The sequence below is a fragment of the Cricetulus griseus genome, chromosome 2, assembly GCF_003668045.3.
Source record: "Cricetulus griseus strain 17A/GY chromosome 2, alternate assembly CriGri-PICRH-1.0, whole genome shotgun sequence".
NCBI classification, from domain to species: Eukaryota; Metazoa; Chordata; class Mammalia; order Rodentia; family Cricetidae; genus Cricetulus; species Cricetulus griseus.
Genome location: NC_048595.1, coordinates 374686983 through 374709134, shown reverse-complemented (window position 1 = coordinate 374709134; position 22152 = coordinate 374686983). Strand labels below are relative to the sequence as shown.

The following is a 22152-nucleotide window of genomic DNA, read 5'->3' as shown; positions in this document are numbered from 1 at the left end:
GAGTTCAATTCCCAGCAACCACATGGTGGCTCACAACCATCCGTTATGAGATCTGGTGTCTTCTTCTGGTGTGCAGATACATATGGAAGCAGAATGTTGTAGGCATAATAAATAAATAAAATCTTTAAAAAAAAAACAGGATAACCAAAACAATCCTGTACAATGAAGGATCATCTGGGGGCATCACCATCCCTGACTTCAAGCTCTACTATAGAGCTATAGTAATGAAAACAGCTTGGTATTGTCAGGAAAACAGACAGGTGGACCAATGGATTTGAATCAAAGAATTTATATCAACCCACACACCTATGAACACCTAATTTTTTACAAAGAAGTTAAAAATATAAAATGGAAAAAAAACTCTATTCAACAAATGGTGCTGGTATAACTGGCTGTCAACAGGTAGAAGAATGCAAATAGGTCCATATCTATGGCCATGCACAAAACTCAGGCCTCAATAGATTACAGACCTCCATCCACACTGAACCTCATAGAAGAGATAGTGGGAAATACATTTGAACACATAGGCACAGGAGACCAATTCCTAAGTAGAACACCAGTAGCACAGACTGAGAGTAACAGTTAATAAATGGGACCTCCTGGACCTGAAAAGCTTCTGTAAAGCAGAGAACAGGTCAGTAAGACAAAACGACTCCCTACAGAATGTGAAAAAAATCTTCACTAATCCCACATTTGACAGAGGGCTGATCTCCAAATTATAGAAGGAATTCAAAAAACTAGAAATCAAGCTACTAATAATCCAATTAAAAATGAGGTACAGATCTAAACAGAGAATTCTCAACAGAATAAACTCAAATGGCTGAAAGACACTTAAGGAAATGCTCAACAACCTTAGTCATCAGGGCAATGCAAATTAAAACAACTCTGAGATTCCATCTTATACCCATTAGAATGGCTAAAATCAGAAACACCAATGACAGCTTATGCTGGAGAGGATGTGGGGAAATGGGAACACTCCTCCATGCTGGTGGGAGGGCAAACTTGTACAGCCACTGTGGAAATCAGTATGGTGATTTCTCAGAAAATTAGGGATCAACCTACCACAAGACCCTGCAATACCACTGTTTGGAATATACATAGGGGTATGGGGGTGGAGAGGTGCCTTGTTCCTGCCTCAAGGAGATGATGGGAAAGACTTAGTCGACTTCCTTGGGGAGACCTTAACCTCTCCAAGGAGCAGATGGGAGATGGTTGGGGGGATATGGGAGGATAGAGAGGAGAGGAGGGAGGGGGAACTGGGATTGGAATGTAAAAATAAATTAATAAGGAAAGGAGGGAGCTATCCAATGAGAAGCCTTAGGTATCGGACAGTTTATAATTAATATTAGCCTCTGGGTGTTTATTTTGGAGTAAATGGCTGTGGGACCAGGTGGGATAGAAACTCCTGTCTACAGTAATCTGGTGTCCTTGACCCCTCTGGCTCCTACAATCTTTCCTCTAATTTTTCTCTTGGATCCCAGGAGCTCTGCCTTATTCTCATCAGATGCTGAGAAAACCTGTCTGATGAGGCTAGACATTGGTCCTGTGAATATAGCACAATATCACTAGGAATCAGCTCATCGACTTTTTGACAGCCATGTTTGTTTCTAGCTTAGGTCTGTAAGCCATGTAGCTTCCAGTTCCTGGCCTTCCAGGCAATGGTGGCCATGGGTTCCCTCTTGTGGTTTAGGTCTCAAATTAGACCAGTCATTGGGTGGCCACACCCACAAACTCTGAGCCACCATTGCCCAGGGTATCTTGCCAGCAGGACAGGTTATGGGTCAAAGGTTTTGTGGCTGTATCGGTGTCCCAGTCCCATCACTGGGAGTCTTGCCTGGTTACAGAAGATGCCGGTTCAGGCTACATATTCTCCATCACTAGGAGTCATTGCTAGAGTCACCCTCATAGGTTCCAGGAAGTTTCCACTGCACTAGGTTTCCACTCTGCCCCTTAAATGCCCACCTATTCCAGTCATCTCTCCCAGTACTCTCTCTCTGCCCCTCCCTTTCCCCATCTAATCCACCACACCCCACTGTTCCCACCCCTACATGCCCCCAAATCCACCCACAAATCTATTCTATTTCCCCTTCCCAGGGAGATCCAGGCATCTCTCCTAGAGCTCTCCTTGTTTCTTAGCCTCTCTGGGTCCTTGGATTGTGCATGCTTATCCTTTAATTAACAGCTAATATCCACTCATAAGTAAGTAATACCATGTTTGTCTTTCTGGGTTGGGGTTGTCTCACTTAGGATGATTTTTTCTAGTTCCATCAATTTGCCTGAAAATTTCATGATGCCATTTTTCTAACATCTGGGTTATACTCCATTTGTAAATAAGCCACATTTTCTTTATCCATTCTGGGGTTGAGTGACATCTCAAACCCAAACTTCTCTGGTAAAATAATAGCCAAAAGGGGTTGGAGAGCTGGCTCAGAGGTTAAGAGACAAACAAGGCTGTCATTCACCATTGCTGTTTTTGTCAATAACCTCAGTTCAATTTCCAGTCCCCACACAACAGCTTACAATGATTCTCAACTCCAGTTCCAGAGGATCCAGCACCCTCTTCTGGCCTCCTTGGGACACTAGGCATGTATGCAAGTGCATCCACATACATGTAGGCTGACACCCATACATATAAAATACGGATAATAAATAGATACTTAAGAATTAAGGAAAAGAACCATTTGCAATGTTTTGACTTAGGAAAATTATAGAAAGTAAGGTCCTGCCCAGGGCATGACAGACTGAAAGGACAAGAAAGTTCATACACATGCCCAGGACTGTCTGCCCTGTGCTCCAAAGAGAAAACACAGGTGCCTTACACTGCTGGGCAGTTGGGCAATATTATGGTGAGCAAATGTATGGAATGGTATGGGAGAGAGTGTGAGAATGAGGGAGGGAGGGAGAGAGAGAGAGAGAGAGAGAGAGAGAGAGAGAGAGAGAGAGAGAGAGAGAGAGAGAACAACTCGTTTCCTGGAGACAGAGGCATATCTGAAGGGGTGAAAGTGGTGAGGAACAGACTGAGGTGGGTGACTTGATTGCCATCCATGTCGGGTTCATGGCGCTGTTGCAGTCATGGCCTGTGTTGATGTGCATGGCTCCTGATACCACTGAAGGCGCAGAGGGTAGGGCTGCACAGAGTTGGTCCCTCCCCTCACTGGCTGCAACAATAGGGAGAACTGGTGCTGCCCCTCACCAGCTAAAACACCCGGGAGAGTGGGTTCTACACCTCACTTAGTCAGCACAACAGAGCTGACCCTGTTTTAGGGGTATGTGTGAGCTGGCCCTGAGGGGAGATGGGAGAGTGAGTTACACACCTCTACTCTGCCATGTAGTGGCTTCGTTGAGGAAAAGTTGCTGTGGTGTTTTCAGGTTTCTCCTGTAAAAGGCCTCCAGACCTTAGCAGACCTACAGACCTTACCACCACCAACTGCATGATGGGAGCACCATTCAGGCCGTAAATCTCAGCATGTAGACAGAACCACAAAATGGAAACAAACACTTAATCCATCAAAGTCTACACTTCTGGGAAAGTCTCTAAATGTACTAACTTTGCTCTTTTACTTCTGTAGTTGTGCTCCTGGCTAACTGTTCTTGTTAACTGAAGTATGTCAACCCAGGATATGGTTTTTGTGCTTAAAAGCTCACCCCAAAACAGGCTCAGTGCCACAACGGAATCCCAAAAACACAATGTAGTCACTGGCTGACTAATGAAGATGTTCTATTGGCTTAAACCCATGCCTGAGTAGTCTTCTCTGGTGGATACTCTACTAGAATATAACTTTCCTTTAGTGGAATCCCATTCTGGGGCTCAGGAGTGTAATGTGACCTGGACGGTGTGTGGTTTTCTGCTTAGGAGGGTGGTTTTTTGACTTCCTTTGAGAGAAGAGACTAATGGGAAGAGCAGTTGAAGGCATTGGTTTCACTGGCAACACAGTAGCTTGACTGGTGTGCTTTGATGTGCACCTTTGTAGGTATCAGCTCCAGAGATGGCAAGTTTTCCTGTGGCAGGAAGTCAGGGTCCCTGCAGGCAAATTATACCTTGTGTGAGCCCTAAGTCTGCTATGCAGGAGTGTTGGTTTAGTGTGCTGTGCGGTGGGCATAGCAAATCACTAATCCAGTGGACATCATGGCCATTGGCTAGAGAGTGCACTTTTTGAAGGTTACCCATGTTTGAATGTGGCTATGGACAATGGAAGGCAATTTGCCCTCTTTGTCTGTTTTCCTTCAGGTAGTTGCATCCCAGAGGAAGTGGTTCTGTCCCACTCTCCTACTTTGCTCCTCTAAAAATAAAACAGAGGTTGATTTTAGCTCCTGAATACGTGTAAAATTTGTACAAAGGTATCTTCTGTGAAAATGATTTGCAATCTATAGACATTACTTAGGAGATACCTTGAGATGTAAAAATCCGGTCCTTTGGGTTGAGAGATTTTTTGTTTTCTCCAAATAAACTTAATCTTTAAAGGTAAAAAGATGGAGATTACAATTGGGGCATGCTGACACCTTCTGCCTGTTTGGTGGCATGCCGCCTTCTCTGGTGCTGTTGGCTGTTTCATATTCCAGTTTCCCCAGTAGTCAGCAATGTTTATTTAACCAACATTTATAGATACCATGAAGCAGAGCCAGTTGATCTGAGGCATCATCTCATCTCCTCCCCTCCTCAGGTGAGAGGGGCTGAGGCTCACAGGCTGAATCTCTCAATCCCAAACTAGTTGATATGTCCACTCCACAACCTGTTTGATCTCATACTCAAACATGGCTTCCCTCTCTCCCCAAATCAACTAATGCCCCAGTTTGAAACATGGAGATTAGTTTTAAATTCATTAGTCCTTCTTGTCACCCTGTCCCCTTCATGGGCTGGCCACTTGTCAAGAACTCTACCCTTGTAGTACCTCTCGTTACTACCATCCTCCTCTTCCTCCTCCTCATCATCATCTTCAGCAGCAGCAGCTCTGACATCACATGGAAGACTCCTGATGGACAAAGGGGGATTTGGTACAGTTGATGCTGGAGAGAAAGGGATGTGGCTCACAGCACATCATCCTCTGGGTAGGGAGACTGTGGAGCCTCCTACTCCCAGTTCTCCTTTATCCCTGATGGGGGATGTCCTTCTGTATATACGATTCTCCTATTGGTTGATGAATAAAACACTGTTTGGCCAGTAGCCAGGCAGGTAGTATAGGCGTGGCTACCAGATAAGGAGTATTCTGGGGAGAGGACTCAGAGAGAAGCCTCCAGAGAGGTGTCATGTAGCTGCTAAAGGAGTAACAGGTCCAGGCATTCTCCAGTAAGAAAAGGCCATGTAGAAATACACAGATTAATGATGAGGGAATGTCCTTCTGTGTATATGATTGTCTTATTGGTTGATAAATAATGTACTGTTGGCCAATAGGAAAACAAGATAGGTAAGACTAGGAGTCAAGGAGGATTCTGGGAAAGGTAGGAGAAAGCACAGAGTCACCATGTAAGCCCGGGAAGACAGGAAGCCTCTGCTGGCGTCCAATAAGGTAAGTCTTATAAAATATATAGATTTATGATAATTAAGACTGAGCTAGAAGATGAGAAATCCTAGTCATTGGCCAAGCAGCATTGTACCTAATGTAAGTCTCTGTATGTTACTTGGGACCATAACGTGGTGGTGGGCGGAACTTGGGCGGCCTGGCCAAAAGTGCCTATGTGGCAGCAGGGCTCGGGAAGCTTGGAGGAAAGATTTATTGTTACAGATTAATACTTATGGGTTAATAATTAAGAGAGAGCTAGCCAGTAAGAAGCCTAAGCCATTGGTCAAACAGTTTATAACTAATATGTCTCTGTGTGTTTATTTGGGGCTAAATAGCTGTGGGACTAGGCAGACAGAAATTCCTTCTATATTTCCCTGACCTTCTCATTACTTCCTCCAGCACACCTCTCTCTGTTCATACCCACCAACCACTATGTGGTTTTAGACCCATTCCCACAATCTCTAGTCCTCTCTGCTCCCTCAGGGCAGGATGCTGTCACGTCTTTATTTGACCTTCTAGCTATATTCATCATAGTAAGCCACAGAAACACAAGCTCCACATGCTTGGTTTTATAGACTCAATCCCACACTGTCTGCTTTCCCAACTTTCATTTCTGTTGTTGTGATAAATACCTGACAAAGAGCAACTGAGTGGACAAAGCTTTTATTCTGCTTACAGTTCCAGGCTGTAGTCCATCACTGAGGAAGTCAAGTCAGGAACTCAAAGCAGCTTGCCACATGCGTCCACAGTCCAGAGCAGTGAAAATGAATTCATGCATTCATGCTTACTGGTGCTCAGCCTGCTTTCCCTTATACAGTTCAGAACCCATATCTAGAAAATAGTGCTGCTGAAGGGATCAGCTTCCCATTTTGGCAGCCATAACAGGCTAACACATGCTTGCCTGACCTTGCCTTGGTCACTATAAGGTCAGATGCCTGCCTCGTGGCAAGGAAACAATCAGAAGTTAGCTGGTGGTGCTATGCTTTATGGCTCTGGGTGTGCTTTATGGACAAGTGCACAGCAATGATGTGCAGAGCATAGCAATCGCCCTGGGAGGGCCTATGGGCCATAACAACCAGTTGACCAATCAACACAGGGCAAACCCTCCAAGTCTGGAGGCACACCAGTCCTGAGCCTGTGCGTAACCCCAGACACTCCCCTTATGCTGCCCTATAAGATCTCTATGCTGTGGCTTCGCTGCATCTTTTCCCAGCCATCCACCATGGTGGGTGGATGAAAGGCCTGAGCTAACATGCGGTTAGCTCATTAAACAACTGCAATAAAGCCTCTTGCATGTTGCATCAACTGGACTGGATATTGAGTTCTTGGGGGACCGTCCAGGTTGGAGATTCCTCAATCTGAGGGTCTTTCTCTGCCAACCATGGAGGGAAGAATTTACCCAACTCAGTTAGGGTCATAAAAATCTCTCCCAAGAAGCTGTCAAGATGATGGGATTTCAGTCTCAGTGTTCGTGGTACCGAGTCATGTCAGTGGATCACTCGGGAGAGAACCAGCTCACCCTTACACGACTCAAGTGAGATTTTTGACATCGGCAGCTGTTATGGCATTAGCCTCGGCAGCTATAGTTTCCAGCTTAGCTGCCCCTCAGTCACTTGCCACAGAGGTCCACTCAGTATTTCTCAGAGGAGGTCCCCTCTGCCTTAATCCCCATAAAATTTTATCTATTCTCTAGTCTAAAATGGGCACTTTAAATTTTAATTGGCATATTTCTCTCTTAAATTTCTCAATTGGCTACACAATTTATTTAAACTTGTGAGATAAGGGTGCTAGGGAGGCACCTCTCTTTTAGGGACTGTTGCTGACAGGTCAATTTTGAAATGGAGGGGACCTCTAGGATTAAAGCCCTGGGCAGCATCATTTTTAGTCCTAGTCTAACCTTGCCGCATAAAAAGTGGCGAGTCCAGAGCCATTTTCGGACATAGCTATTCATGCTTTCCTTGACAGTGGACAACCCCTCAGTGCAGGTCTAGCTGAGCCTTCAAGACAAATGAGTTATCGATGACGGGTAAGATTGGTGGGGGGGGGGCATCTGTCAACCTAAGACAGGGGGTCTGCGAGGCCTGGGCAGACTTCCCTTTGATGGGTAAAACAGATGTTAACATCCTGGACAACCTAAGCCAGATGCTCATTTTTGTTTTTATACAAAAGGGATGATCTGTTGGGAGCCTGATGGGTGACCTAAGGTGTCCTTGGTGTTATCTGTCCCGCCTCGAGATTAGGCGTTCACTTCCCTCCTTCTGCAAATTATCCTCCCATTGAAGGAGGGCTTGGGGGCAAGAACCTTGACCTGAGTAAACTCCCACTGTGGCTGCTGTTGGTATATAAGTCTACTCCCCTCTGAAATAAATGGTATTCTCCTTGCAAGAATAACAAACAAACAAACAAAAACTCTCCCAAACTAGACAATCCCTGATTGAGACTCTTCTCACGTGGTTCCAGATTGTGTCCAGATAGCAGTGAAAACTAACCATCTCATTCCTTCTCTAACAAAATGACTCAGTGCCTCTAATGTGTCCAAGTCATCTCCTCTGACCTGGTGTTGCTCGGGAGGAGGCTGTCACTAAGGCACCTGGAGGGTCTTGTGGATCTGGGCCACCTCTTTCAACTTCTTCTCTAGCTCCAGAGCCAGAGCCTGCAGTTCCTTGGCTGACTAATTTTGCTCCATCTCGTAAATGCATTGATTCCCTTACAAGGTATACACATCCACTGCAAGGAAGACACCTGCAATGGCAGCACCTCTGATTCGAGCTTTTTTGGTCATTGCCAGAGCAGTGCCTTCAAAGATATTCGGTACCTGACTAGCTCGTCGGGCAGAGATTCTTCCAGGAGTCATAAAGAGCATGGCATCTGTCACTAAGTGAGGGTTGGCTCTGGCTACCCTAATGGCATGGATATTTTGTCCCAAGGTTTTCAATTGTTTGGAGATACCATGGAATCCTATAAGAAGTCCGAGTGCAATCTTACCCAGGACGAAAACCCTTCTTCATAGTGTCCATGGTGTCAGACAACAGGCGCTTGGCTTTGGCTTCATCTGACCACTTTCTTGTTTCTTCCACAACTATAGTGGCAACACTACTCACAGTAGCCACTGCCCCCAGCCTCAATCCAGTGGCTGAGAGCAACAGAGTGCTCCCTGCTGTCACAGGTGCTAGAGTTCATCCCAGGATGCCCAGGAAGCCAGAGGTATGCTGGTGGAGTTGGTCAACAGGTTGGAGATGGGACAGCCCCTGTGCACCTGTCAAAATGATCATCCAGAGCTTGGAGCTTCCTGTTGTTTCCCTCCAGCTTCCTTTTCAACTGAGGAAAGTCTTCCATAAACCACTTCCTGTCCTGCAGTGCTTTTTGAAGCCTTTCTTTGTCCTCCACGGTTGGGAGCTCTAGGAGCAGCCTCAGAGCCTTGCACAGAGCAGCTTCCTCATCTCTGTAATTGAAGAGGTCAGCACATCACAAAGTCAGCCAGTGTCACTGTAAGATGGGCTCCCCATGACCTATCTCATTCAAATCACAGACTTATGTTATAGAATCAATGGGAAAGGATTTTACTATGTGTGGGACTCTGCATTCTACAGGGAACATGTGGTGATCACAGATACTCCATGATTCTTAGTCCGTAGATATCAGTGTGTGAAGTCATGTTAAAATACATATTAGTGACTGGAACATGATAAAGATGGCTTCACTCAAGGTCTGTGCCATCACTACCAAATATTTGCCCAGTGGGAACTCTGTAGATGAACACAGAGATGTGGGATCAGAGTAGAACTGGGGACATCCTGGGGGGTCCTGGGGAGACAACCTGGGCAATTCAGTCTCTGCCACCAACACCTTCCAGGTCTCATCTTTGGTCAACAGAAGCTGCAGGTCTCTTCTGCTTGCCGAGTCCTGCAGAACCTCAGTGACTTCCTTGATGAAATGTCTCCTCACTACTTGAGAAGAAAAACAATGAGGTTAGAGGCCAGCCTGGAAGAGCTTAAATGGCAAAGAGTGTATTTAACAGCCAAAGTATTCAGCAGCTGCCACTGGGTACCTGACAGAGTCAGTGGTGCTAAGGAAAGAGCTGTACCCTTCATGTTCATGTATAAAGGCTTCTGGCAGGAGTTTGAGAGATGGAGCATTAAGAGAGTGATGTCATAAATATTCGTCCTTAATCCATGAGAGTGTGGTACTGATAACAAAAAGAATAAATACCATGAGAATAATACTGTCTATCTATCTGTCTGTCTGTCTGTCTGTCTGTCTGTCTGTCTATCTACCATCTATCTCAGTGGTTCTCAATCTTCCTAATGCTGCAACCCTTTAATACAGTTCTTCATGTTGTGGTAACCCCCCAACCATTTTGCTACTGTTATGAATCATAATGCAAATATCTCTGTTTCCTGATGGTCCTAGGTGACCCCTGTGAAAAGGTCTTTCAGTCCCCAAAATGGTCGAAACCCACAGGTTGAGAACTGCTTCTCTATCATCTTGGATCTCTCTATGTCTTTGTGTCCCTTCCTCCACTTGGTCCCTTCCCACCTCTCCATGCACACAGGAGAGGCTGTGTGCAGACTCTTGGATAACAGGCTGCTGCTACAAACCAGGAAGAGTGCCCTCACCACAACCAACCTGTCATTGCTTCATTGTGGACTTTGTCAGAACTGAGGGAAGCAGAGGTCTTTGGTTCAAGTCCTCAGCCTATGGGATCAGGTGATTTCCTATGTGCTGGGGAGTTTGGAGTTTGCTCAGACTTTGGGAGTTGTCACTAAGCCACATGACCTGCTTTCCCACACTTTTTAGGCTGTCTAACCCCTTGTGAGAGGCAAAGGAGGGAGAAGGAGATCCCTGAGCATGCCCACCAAGAAAGAGAGCTCCTTATACACAGGTAGAGGAGACTCCCATTGGCACATTTTGGGGACTCTTTTTATCCTCAGCTCAATAAGCTGTCAGTGTGGAGGTCCAAGGTTCTAGACCACACTCAGGAAACAGCCAGAGAAGAGGACTCCATACCTCTGGAGGCCATGAGGGTTGCAGGGTCCTTGGTGCCAGATATGGGGTCTCTCAGATTTTCCTCACAACTATTTGTGAGTCTGGGTTTAAAGGAAGAGAAAAACCAGCCGTAGGAAGGAGTGGGGGCCTCAGTGAAGGCCCATGACTCTCTCAGGGATAGCAGAGCAAGTAAGGTCAAAGAGTGACTGTCCCTGGCCCTGCTGCTTAAGGACGAAGTTTTGGGTCTCTCCTCACTCTGTGTCATCCTAGCCAGAGCAGAGGCCTCCTGCCATGTTAGGTCCATGGAACAGATGATCAGCTGGAGAGGGCCATGGGAAGGGACAGCGGAGAGATGAGGAGAAATGTTTGGCACCTGGGGTGGGAACTGTGTGTAGAAATGGTGATATTCATTAACTGAGGGTGCATGGGTCTGGGCTGTCATGCTAGCTTAGGGCTCATGGTCTGTGAAGAGAGGAAGAAATCCTGAATCAGGTCATGTGGCTTAGTGCACTGTCCCACTGAATGATGACACCTTATTGTGATGCATCAGGAAGTCTGGAGAAACAAAAGCTGGTGCCTGGGCAATCCTCTGAGTCTTCCCAACCTCCTACTGTGTGCTACAAAAACATCTATCTGTGTAAGTCATGTCTTCTCATTTAGGTTGTTTTAGTCTCAAACATACCCAGGCACCTCCTGTTGGAGAGAAAGAATGAGTGTTATTCTTTACCTCCTGTTCTTTGTCCACAGACACCGTGGACACAACTGGCCCTCACTTTCTACAGCACACATCTAGACACTCCTTCAAGCTTCCCACACAAAACCCTGATCCTGATGGGTTCTTCCTACTGCTGAGGTTCAGCCTTGATCTCCACAGTGGGCCTTGACAGGAGTGTCCCTTAGCCTTTGGACTGGAGAACACTGACTATCCAGGACCTGCTGCTTTTGTCATGTGGGAGGAAAGAGTGAGGCCAGGCAGTGACAAGGCCTCCTGCCAGGACACCTCTACCCACAGCTGCCCTGGCCATTTCTAGGTTACTCCAGGTTCAGCTATTGGTCTTAATTTACCTCAGTAGGACAGTGGCTGTGAGGATCACAGGTGACTGACTGATCACCCACTGTGGAAGCCATGCTCTCCCAGGCTGTCCTTCCTTCTGGACCTTGTTTTTTCCAGACATGAGTTTCCAGACTTGGAGTCGGTAGCACAATGACTGAATGATCCAGTTGTGACTATGCAAACACAAGAAAGCTGATGGTAAGGATTCTTTCTAGAGGCACCAGTATGACAAGAGACCTGGTGTCCCTACCTTGTGTGCCCTGTGGGCTACAGGACCCCAGAGGCTGTCAGGTATAAAGACACGGATTTGGGGTGATGTTAAACTTGGGAGAAATGTCATCTCTCTGAGTTTACTGTTTCTATGTCACTCTGCTGGTGGCTTAGCACAGTGATAAAGCCCTTGTCCAGTGCATAGGTCCTGGGGCTGACAACTAGTACCACAAAAGATTTCAAGGAAAGAGAAAGGAAAGGCTAAGTCTCCTTCATGCTTCCCTTAGCATTGGCATCCTGTGGAAGTGAGCCAGGAGGAATTAGAGGTGGCCCCAGTGCTTCCCATCTAATGGCCAGCTGGAGTCTATGCTGGGGGCCACCTCTCCCTGGATGTATACAAGCTCTCCAAGTGGGGCAGATAGAGGCTCTCAGCTAGTCTAGCTTCCCTGTGGCTGTGGGGCCTCTTTCTAGGGCAAGGAGATGGGCTCAAGACAGCTTGAATTTGAGAATCTTTAATTAGCTCCCAGGTCAAGTTCAAGCACATTCACCCTGGACAGAGGGCCCCTGCCTACTGCAGCTCCTCCCTTCATTTCTTCTTCTCTCCTATTTCCCCTTACTCTACCTCAGCCCCCACAAGCAACTTCCAGAACTCCAGGACTATGCTGTCTCTTCCTCATAGGAAATGTCACCCATTCCCCTCTGGTGCCAGGACCAACCAGGACTGCCTCATTCCATGTGCCCAGCCTACCACTATTTGGGCTCTGGAGACATTCTTTGGACATTGAGTCACTCGATTCTGAGAACACAGCCCCATTCAAGGAAAAAGTATGAATTAAAATACTAATAATCTTAAATTTTCTAGGGCTTTCTGAGGTTTATAGGCACAGAGATAATCACCTCTACCCCGACCTGTGGTCTGGCCTTTGACCTTGTGATGACAAAGCTCATAGTGCTTTATAGGTAGTTGTGGAACTTGTCCCTCCCTGCCCTACACACAAACACACAGGACAGCCTGTCTTCCTTCTCCACCCTCACAGGCTGGGCAGAAGCTGGGGAGGCCCAGGGGAGGCAGAACTCACCCACCTGCTCAGTCCACTTCACAGAGTCCCCAACAAGACTCAGATTCCCCCAGAACCTCACACAGACACATGCTCAGAGACAGGGTGTGGCATAACTCCTGGCCACCTTGCATCTCCCAAGTCAGTCAACGCTTGTGCCATCTGTTCTTGGCAACAATAACTACCCAGGGTCAACATCAGGGTTCACAGGACACATGAACCAGTGAGCTCTGGATTGCCTGCCCTCCTTTCTCTACACCCTTCATTCCCTACATTTCCAAAGGAGTGGGGACCCACAACAGCCACCTTCCTCTGGAAGTCTGCTGGCCAAGTCTCAGACTGGCACTTCAGCAGAGCTCTGAGGACCTTGGTGATCTCCTCTAAGGGTTCCCACCCTTTCTGGTACACATGGCAGAGAGGCAGAGAGGGAGAGAGGGACGGCCAGTGCCCAGCATGGCTGCAAGTCTAGACTGTGTCCTGAGCTGATGTCTGACCTTGAATATCTTTTCCTCAGGAGCTTCTTGGAGGAGGAGCAGGTAGGGAGATTAAGAGATCCCCAACTTAACGAAAAACCTGCCCCTGACTGAGCTGGAATCCTCCTGTGTGCATCAGCTCACTGGCTGCACATCAGTGTCCCAATAGGAAGCAGCTGCCTGCTGGTTATACTCAGCAACTGAAAGTGAAAGCCCTAACATCCTGAGCAAGGTCAGACCCACACAGTGGAATGCCCATCTCTAGGGTTCCACCCACAGTCCTATCCTCCTGACAGAAAGGAACATCCCAGTTCCACATCCCAAGTCCCTCTCAATCCATGACACCTTGGTTGCCAGTTCTCTGTAGACTTCAGAAAGACCTGCCATCACAGATGGTGGGACCCTCAGTAGATCATCTCTCATGTGACCCTGCTCTGTCCACTTACTCTCTCCTGCAGAACATCTCTTTCTCCTCTTTCTCCATCTCTGCACAGCCCCTCATCCTGGGGTCCTGTTGATGCATATAGTGGTGCTGTGGCGTTCACCAAGTCTGGCACCTGGATATCTACCTACATGGGTTTCTGATGCCTCAAGCCCCTGTTATGCACCCTAGAACCATCATGCATTGCTTCCTCTCAGAAGCCCCCAGCATTCTCTGTAGCAGACTCTCCTGTTCTCTTCTTGGCTCCCACAGTCCTTGGGGTCAAAGTCCACTCCCTGGCTAAATCTATGTCTCTAAGCTCACATGGCTGTTGAATAGTTCTCCCTTTCTCCTAACAGAAGGAACTTCAAGCAAGGCTGGAATCCAGGGACCAACTGGCCATTACATCAAGGTGGGCGTCATCCCACTTGTAGGTCCTTGATGGCCATCCCAATCCAGCTTCTCAGAGAAGGATAGCAGATGACACTAGATCTTCATGCTACTGCTGGCAACTCTAAATTTACCATGTATTTGGAGTTCTAGAATCATGTTTGAAACACTAAACACATCAGTGTTTTGTCAAATCGACACATCAGTCATTGTTGATAATGGGGGGGTGGGCTGTGATCTTTTTCCAGGTGGGAACAGGTGTGTGGAGAGGTAATGGCTTTCATACCATAATTCAGGAAGCAGTTAAGACTCAAGCCAAGATCCACATTTAAACAGTAGACACTTGTGAGCACATTTTTCTTTTTTAAAGTTATTTTTTTTCTGTAGCCTTTCTTGTTCTCAGTTCTTTCTTCTTTCATCCGCATAACTTTATCTCGACCGGTCAGAGGAAACCATGGTGAGATGCAGAACCATGAAAATGTCACGGGAGCTGTGGGGCCTGCCATGATGGAGACCCACATATCAGAATACAGAGTGAAGTGGATCATGACCACAAACCCCCTGAATAGAGCCAGAGTGGGACTGTGGGATCTGACTGCAGATTCGGCTGAAAGAGACAGATAAGAATTTCAATCTCCCGGTACGCAAGCAGGGCCCATCCTGAAGATCTAATAAAGAACAGCTCAGGTGCCCAGTGACATGGCAAGAAATGTCACCCAGGGTGGCTGCCACATCAGAGGTTGGGATGCTGAAAAGATCTTTGCTCCAGAGGCAATTGCAGCCAATGGGATGTGATCTTTATCATCATCATCATCAACACTTTTTCATAGATCTATACTGGCCACTTATCTCCATCCATACTTCACTATCTAGTAGTCACTTAGCTCTATGAATTCTTCCACCACAGTTTGTTATCCCCTGCTGAGCCTTACTGCCTCGTTCTTTCATTCCCTCTCTCTTTCACTGAATCCAGGTGTCCACAGCAGCAGTATCCTATTATCTTGCACTAATTATACTTCTTTTTTCCATATATGTTATAGTTGTGTAACTCCTAACAGTATGAACAAGGGCTCTCTCTAACTCTTTTGCAGGATTTTGGAACACTATTCCTTATACTGGGTTGCCTTGCCCAGCCTAAATACAAGGGAAGGTGCTTAGTCTTACTGCAATTTGATATGCCATGTTTTATTGCTACTCGTAGGAGACCTGCCCTTTCCTGGTTGGTGATGGAAGGGAAGGGGACTGGGGAGTGGGGGGGGGGGATGTATGAGAGGGACTGGGAGGGGAGGACTGGGAAGAGGCTGTGGCTGGAATGTAGACTAAATAAACAACAACAACAACAACAACAATAATAATAATAATGGGGTGTGTGACTTAATGCAACTGAAATAACCCTGAAATGGCTTTGGGAGGCAGAGGGTGAACACCAGCACCACCTACTGGAGCTTAGAGGGGTCAGCAGCCAAGGCACATGGCCACTGTGGTCACCATTGCACAGCTTACATCCTGAAAAGGACAGAGCTCAGACAAGATGGATACTGCACCGGCTGCCTCAGAACAGAGGCTCATTTTCTCGACATCCTCCCTTTCTCTAGGGACCATGGAGGGGACAAGGGTTTTTCAACTGAGCATATGACATGGGACATGTGAAGTCACACAAGGCATCAACACAGACAAACCTTCCAGGACTGCAAAGCACAGGGAAGGAAATTGGACCCCATTGCTGGGTGACTGCCTGGGAAGGGGAATGATGCTGCCACTGCAGCCTGGCTTCCACACTCATCATCAGGACTATGCTAATTTTCTTTGCTCACATAGAGCATCAGGCTTGAGTAATGTAGAAACATCATGACAAATTAGATTCACATGTAAGACAACAGGTTGACCCCACATCACAGTATTCCCATGTTGAAGTGCAGGTAACTCCCTCTGTGTGGTGCATACAATGCCCACACAGGTCAGGAGCATTAGACACATTTTCTGAGTGGACACAGCAGCTTTGGGATTTCAGTTTAAACAGGATCAGAAACTGACCCAGAGCCTGGCATTCACCTTGAACTCCACTGAGTACTGAAGGAGCTGCCAGTGAACTTTAGACAGAGAGAGAGGATGAGGCCTCAAGTTCAGTAGATTCCCACATAGATGGAGAAGATGGGAAGGGGGTCAAGAAGGAGCCGGGGGAGCCACCACAACAGGCAGCCCTGCATCGGGCCAAGGGCACCACTACAGTCCACAGTCACCAGGGAGGTTTGGCCGATGTCACTGCCAGCTCACAGCATGGCCTTGAAATCTGTGACTCTTGACTGTGGTAATCAGGGAGAGGATAAACACAAACTACAGAGTTGTCCTGTGATCCAGTCTCCCACTTCCGAGAAAACCAGAAAAGAACAGGAAGACGTTTCCCTCCCACACTCACAGCAAGGCGATGAGTGTCCACTGACGCACAAATGGACATGAAAATGCAACAGTACACATATGAGAGGTTCTTCCCCATTAAAGAAGCAGGAGAGTCTGGCAGTGCTAAACCTGGACAAAGCTCAAGGGCATCAGAGCAAGTGCAGTGTGCTGCACACAGACCAGCACATCTCACATGAGGACCTTGGTCAGGGAGGTCCTGCAGAGGATCCGTGTGGTTGAGGGGAAGGAGTCGTGATGACTTTACAGAGCATGTGTCACTGCAAGCTGGGGTGAGTTTTTTTTTAATTAAATTTTTTTCCATTTATTTTACATACTGACCAGTTTCCCCTCCATCCTCTCCTCCTGCTCTCTCCTCCCTCCCCCCTGCTGCCCCTCCTCCTCCATGCAGAAAGGGGCAGGCCTCCCATGGGAGTCAACAAAGCATGACACATCATGTTGAGGCAGGACCAAACTCCCCCCACTGCATCAAGTTGGGTGAAGCAACCCAGCATGGGGAATGGGTTCCCAAAAGCCAACTCAGGTCTTTTCCTACTGCTAGAAGTAGACCAAGCTTCTAATCTGGATGGTAATGCTTGCTCACAAGGTGAGTGCTGTACCTGTTGCTACAGTGCACACTCAGCCATGGTGACCATGGCAAGCTTTACATTATGTATATTTAACTACAAATGGAGAATATTGAGTCTTTCAAATCACAAATGGGTTACCCTCTACAAGAGTTTGTGAAATCGTTTCCCACACGTGGTCACAGGGGCTTTAAAAACTGTCAAAGTGATGCAAATGTCTGTCCTTGTTTCCCAGGGGACAGGGGTGAGACTCAGGCTTGGGGACAGGTCTCACTTTTCTGAGTGGTGGAGCTGGGCTTGCATTCAGGGCTTCTTGATTCCAGTTGTCCACTCTCTGACCTAACAGAAGCGACATGCCTCCACCCCACAGTCTCAGAATGAGATTTTCATCCCTCCGTCCTTGCTCTGAGTCTCAGGTGAGTCAAGGCACTCACATACCATGGGATTGCTGCTGAGAGTCCATGTGGCCTGTGACTAGTGAAGATTGACAGAGGCTCTGACTGGTTCCCCATTACTGATGCCACTCATTAGTCCACAGACTCTCAAAGTCTTTCCTACAGCCAGACACTGGTGGAAATGATGTTACAATGTGTCAGAGAAGCAGTGTCGGGTTATAATCTCTCTTGTACCAATTTGCACATGCACACACACACACACGCACACACACGTATGCATTCACACACATAAATACATGTATGCACAAACACACTCACATATAAACATGTACACACTCAGATGGACATCCTTAAACACAGACATGAACACACATATAGACCCTGAATTATGTTAGCAGCCTGTCCCTTTGACCTGACATTTAAATGCAGGCAGAAAGTATCTGGGTGTTCCATCAGCATGGGAATAGAGGCATATTTGTGTAATCTCTCTCTCCCTTCTCTTCCTCCCTCTCTTCATCATATCCCCACCTTTATCTCCCTCTCTAAGAATCTATGACAGGGGCAAGAAACATGTGTTTAATGAGAAGGGTGGACATGTATGTCTGTAGCTCAGGGCTTGACTGTGTGGAGTAAGCACATGTTCATGCGTGTCTTGACTTGTGATGTCCCTAGAGTGTGTCTCTATCATTCAGCTCACTTCCTAGTATCTTAGCCTTGCTCTAGCATCCACTCGCCTGACACTAACTATTCTGTTTCCTAAGAATTTGAAACATTTAAAAGGACATTGTACAGCAAAGGGCAAGTGTCCCTAAGTTCCTGGTGGTGGAGCCATCTCTGGCCCAATATGTCTGACAAGGTCTCTTGTCAGGGACTGGAATAGGTTTTGTTCTTTTCCATCCTCTGAATGCCCTGGTTCCCATCACTGGTGCTCATTCTGTCCATGTCAGCCAGAGTTCACTTCTGTTACTTCCTACCCAAGGAAGCTCTGCTCACACAGCACTACAGCATCCTTGCATCAAGGGCACAGCTTTGGAGGGAGTTCCTTCATCAAGTGCAGGGAACTTCCGTACGTGGTACCTGGTGCACTCAGTCTTCAGGGGACATCTAGGCAAACTGTGAAGCAGGAAATAGATGACAACTGACCAAGAAGTGAAACATGTTATTCAGACGAGAGGCAAGAAGGTGACCGTGGCTCTGTGGACTTCTTCAGGAGAAATGGAAGAATCATCTAACAGTAAATATGCTCTTGAGGTTGAATAGGCTTTGGATCTGGTTAAATCTCATGTGTGGTATTGTTATTTATTTGCAAGCTTCTAAGTACATTTTGTTTTTAAAACTTAATGAAAGTTTTAGTATTGGAAAAAAAAAAAAGAAATGGAAGCACCAACTGCAGGCCACAGGGGACCACAGGAACAGGAGACTTCTTCAGCAGTGCTATAGACACAAAGGGACTCACTGGGCACTGCAGGCTCCTCATGCTGCTCTGTGAAATGGCCTGATGACATCTATGTCTTTGTTCTCATAGCTTCCTTCATCCAGGTTTCTCATGTTGCCTCCCATCTCCTGATCTAAGAATCTGACCTCATTTTCCCATCTCATGGAGTGATTTATAACTTACATTTGATCTTACAATAACATTGTTCTGTTCCAAAGTGGGAAGGTAAGTAGACCTTGCAGGCCTGATGCTGAGTTCTCCCTTAACAAGTCCAGCAGCCATGACTTCTCTATGACCAATGACAACCATAGGGGTCATACTTACAAGGAATCCTCGATCACAGTGAGCCCTTGATGACAGCCACGGGTTCAGGGTGAAGCAGTGGTGAGTGTGGGGTGTGAACTATTTTGCAGGACACCTTCAGATAGGGAGCAGCTCAGTGAGTTGTCAAGGGGAACTGAATTGAACAGGGAATCCAGGGCCCTTATCTGTGTGAATCATCACATGAAGGTAAGATCGAGTACAGTAAGTATCTGTTTGTGGTAGAGAATGAGATTCAGATGTCCTGAAGAAAAGGATCACATGAGAAGGCCTATGCCAGCATCCCAAACACAGAGGAAAGTTACCATTCACTTGCTTGACTGAAGAGCAATGGCAGACTGAGAGACTATGGAGGTGTCTCTGCCTCTTGAACCTGGCATCCAGTTTCTATTCTGACCATCTGACCCTGGACTTTTCTCACACACTGGTGCATATTGAAGTCATTGTCCAGATGTTTATCCCAGCAGGACGACAGCCAGCTCGTGCTGTCACTTAACTTTCTAGAACCCTGACCATCTGGTGAGTTCCATGTGCACAGAACAAGTAGCAGCTTGCTTAGTGGGTGAGAGAGATTTTCAGTTTTGGGGAATCAACTGTGGTCAGGCCTTGTTTCTGTTGCAGCCGTGAAATAGCTGAATTCAGGAAATGAAACAGAGAAATTTCCTGAAAGCACATTCTATATTTTGCGTTTTGAGAAAGGATATCACTATGTGCCCTGGCTAACCTGAGCCTCTCTGGCAGATCTCAAACTCACGGCGATCCACACCTGCCTCACCTCCTGTTGATGTGATTACACATGAGTACTGCCATGCCTGACTTCAAGTACTGTCTAACGTCACAGGTAAATTCCTCCAAATATGTGAGGTGGAATTGTACCAACTCTGTGCTTTTTTCATCTGGACAAGATCTGGGACTTACCTGAAGGAACATTCATCCAGCGTGGACTTGAAACAGCGGGCAAACTGCAAACTGACCTTCAGAATAGAGTCTGTGTCCACCATGCAGACCCCTGGAGGTGAGAAGAGCTGACATAGATTCTCCTGTGGACACAAGGCTGTGAACTGAAGGAGCTGTGCCCTTGCTGATAGATCCTTGGAAACAAGTCACAGAGTATTAAAGTGTAGCACTAACCCTGTTTACACAGGATCTCCACCTGCAGTCAAGGCACAAGTCACATGACTTTATTCTGACCAATCAGAAGAGTGTAGATTGGCTCCCTCGTCTGATGAGTTTTTTCCATTTGGGCCAACAGAACAATGCTTAGGACCCAAGGTGGATCACTGAGATATTTGGCACCAGTCTTGGGATTTTGAAAGCTCTGCCTTCAAGGACACCAATGGTAGAGGCACTGCTGAAAGTCACACGTTCTAAATAGGAGCTTCTGGTTGTCCTCATCCAACACAAAGATACAGTCCACTTTCCTGCTGACTTCCATGGCTACTCTTGTCATGGGCCCCACATTGCTGTCTTTACTTGTCACCATCAGTTTGGTTGTACTTTAGGCCATTAATCCTAGTTCATTTATGACAGTCCCTAATTTTTTTTCTTTTTCTGTTTTACATCAATTGGCTTCTTGATATAGTACAGAAACTCTGAATCTTATTTTAACAACATGCTTGGATTTAGAGGAGGAAAGCCAAATCCAACTCTAAAGCCAACACTGCTTTAATTGATAGGGACTAGGAAGTAAAGAGAAATAAATTTAATATAGAGACAGTTCTAGAGTTTACCATATGACAATTGTGTTTTGTTTGATGGTTCTTTTTGAATAGCTATCCTCTCTTCTTCAGGTATCTACCCATGCAGTGTCTTTTTTGATTTCTGGAGATGAGTTTTCCTGTGAGAATAAGAACAAAACACTTCCCTTTCCTTTGTGAGGTTTCGATACAGTTCGTGAGATAGACCTTAGTGGATGACCTGTCATTTCTCCTTATTGAGATGTTTTTCCTTTACGACCTGAATCTTGATCAACTTTGATGGTATCCAAAGCTTTTCTTCTCCTGTGGAAACAAAGGCAAAACCCCTTCCCCAATGTAACAATGTCCTGGTTTCCATACTGAGGTCAATATATCTTTGAAGTATACAATCAGTTGCCTTTATCCTACCCTTTACATACCTGTGACCACGCCCAGCCAGGCGAGGTCATCGATACAGGTATGGGGTCTCTCCCTACAGGTAGCCTCTACTGTACAGAGTTCGGCTTTCCTAGCTAACATTCTGTAGCCCAAGGCCTGTCACTCTTGCAGCAGTCCTTCAGTGGCCCTTTTATAATTTATTTTAGCTTTAGAGGTTAGGAGGAGGTATGGTTAGACTATACACTGTGAGAGTGTGGTCTCAGGAAACCTCTGATGGAAGAACAGAGATCAGCATTTGGTGTTCATCAAGCAAGGTTGGAGAATTTTCAAATCTTTGGGGCAACCTGGTCCAGGTAAGTTGTCTGCTGTAACCTCTCTCTGGGTGTGCCCATGTAAAAGCAAAAATGGGTTGACTCACCTTTGCCCATGGAGGCTGAAGAATGCATCCTTGAAGTCCAAGAGTGTATACACCTGTTTCTCTGGAAGAATAAGGTTCATGAGAACCAGAGGTCCTGGGCTTCTTCACAGGCAGGAGAGGTGTAATCCAGGGTGACTGGCAGGGCCCCAGGATGCCTGTCTCTCTAAGCCTGCCAGTGTGGACCACAACTTCCCTTTTTGTTTCCAGAGTCATTGGGTATTGTTTAATCTTACGAGAGTAGCTGAACTGATTAGTTGAACAATTATAGGAACTGGGAGTTGGACCAGTCCTGGGGGGGTTGGTTTCTGCCCATATCCCCAGGAATTGCAATTCCAAAAGATAGTCCAAACTTATCCTTTAATTGGGGGCAGGACTTTCAGCTAGGGGACATTCTTCTGACAGAATCTGTAAGTCCAACTGTGTCTCATCATCAGAGA

General features: G+C 46.5%; 1 protein-coding gene across 1 annotated transcript in view; it reads right to left on the bottom strand.

Annotated features, from left to right (window-relative positions):
* LOC100767439 (apolipoprotein L3) overlaps nucleotides 1–21743 on the bottom strand; it is a 50153-nt gene extending 28410 nt beyond the window's left edge. The window contains exons 1-2 of the mRNA XM_035438804.1: nucleotides 21716–21743; nucleotides 20141–20231 (exon numbers count right to left, since the gene is read on the bottom strand). Of these exons, the coding sequence (XP_035294695.1) occupies nucleotides 20141–20231; nucleotides 21716–21743 (119 nt within the window). The remainder of the gene's footprint in view (nucleotides 1–20140; nucleotides 20232–21715) is intronic.
* Between the last annotated feature and the right edge of the window lie 409 nt (nucleotides 21744–22152).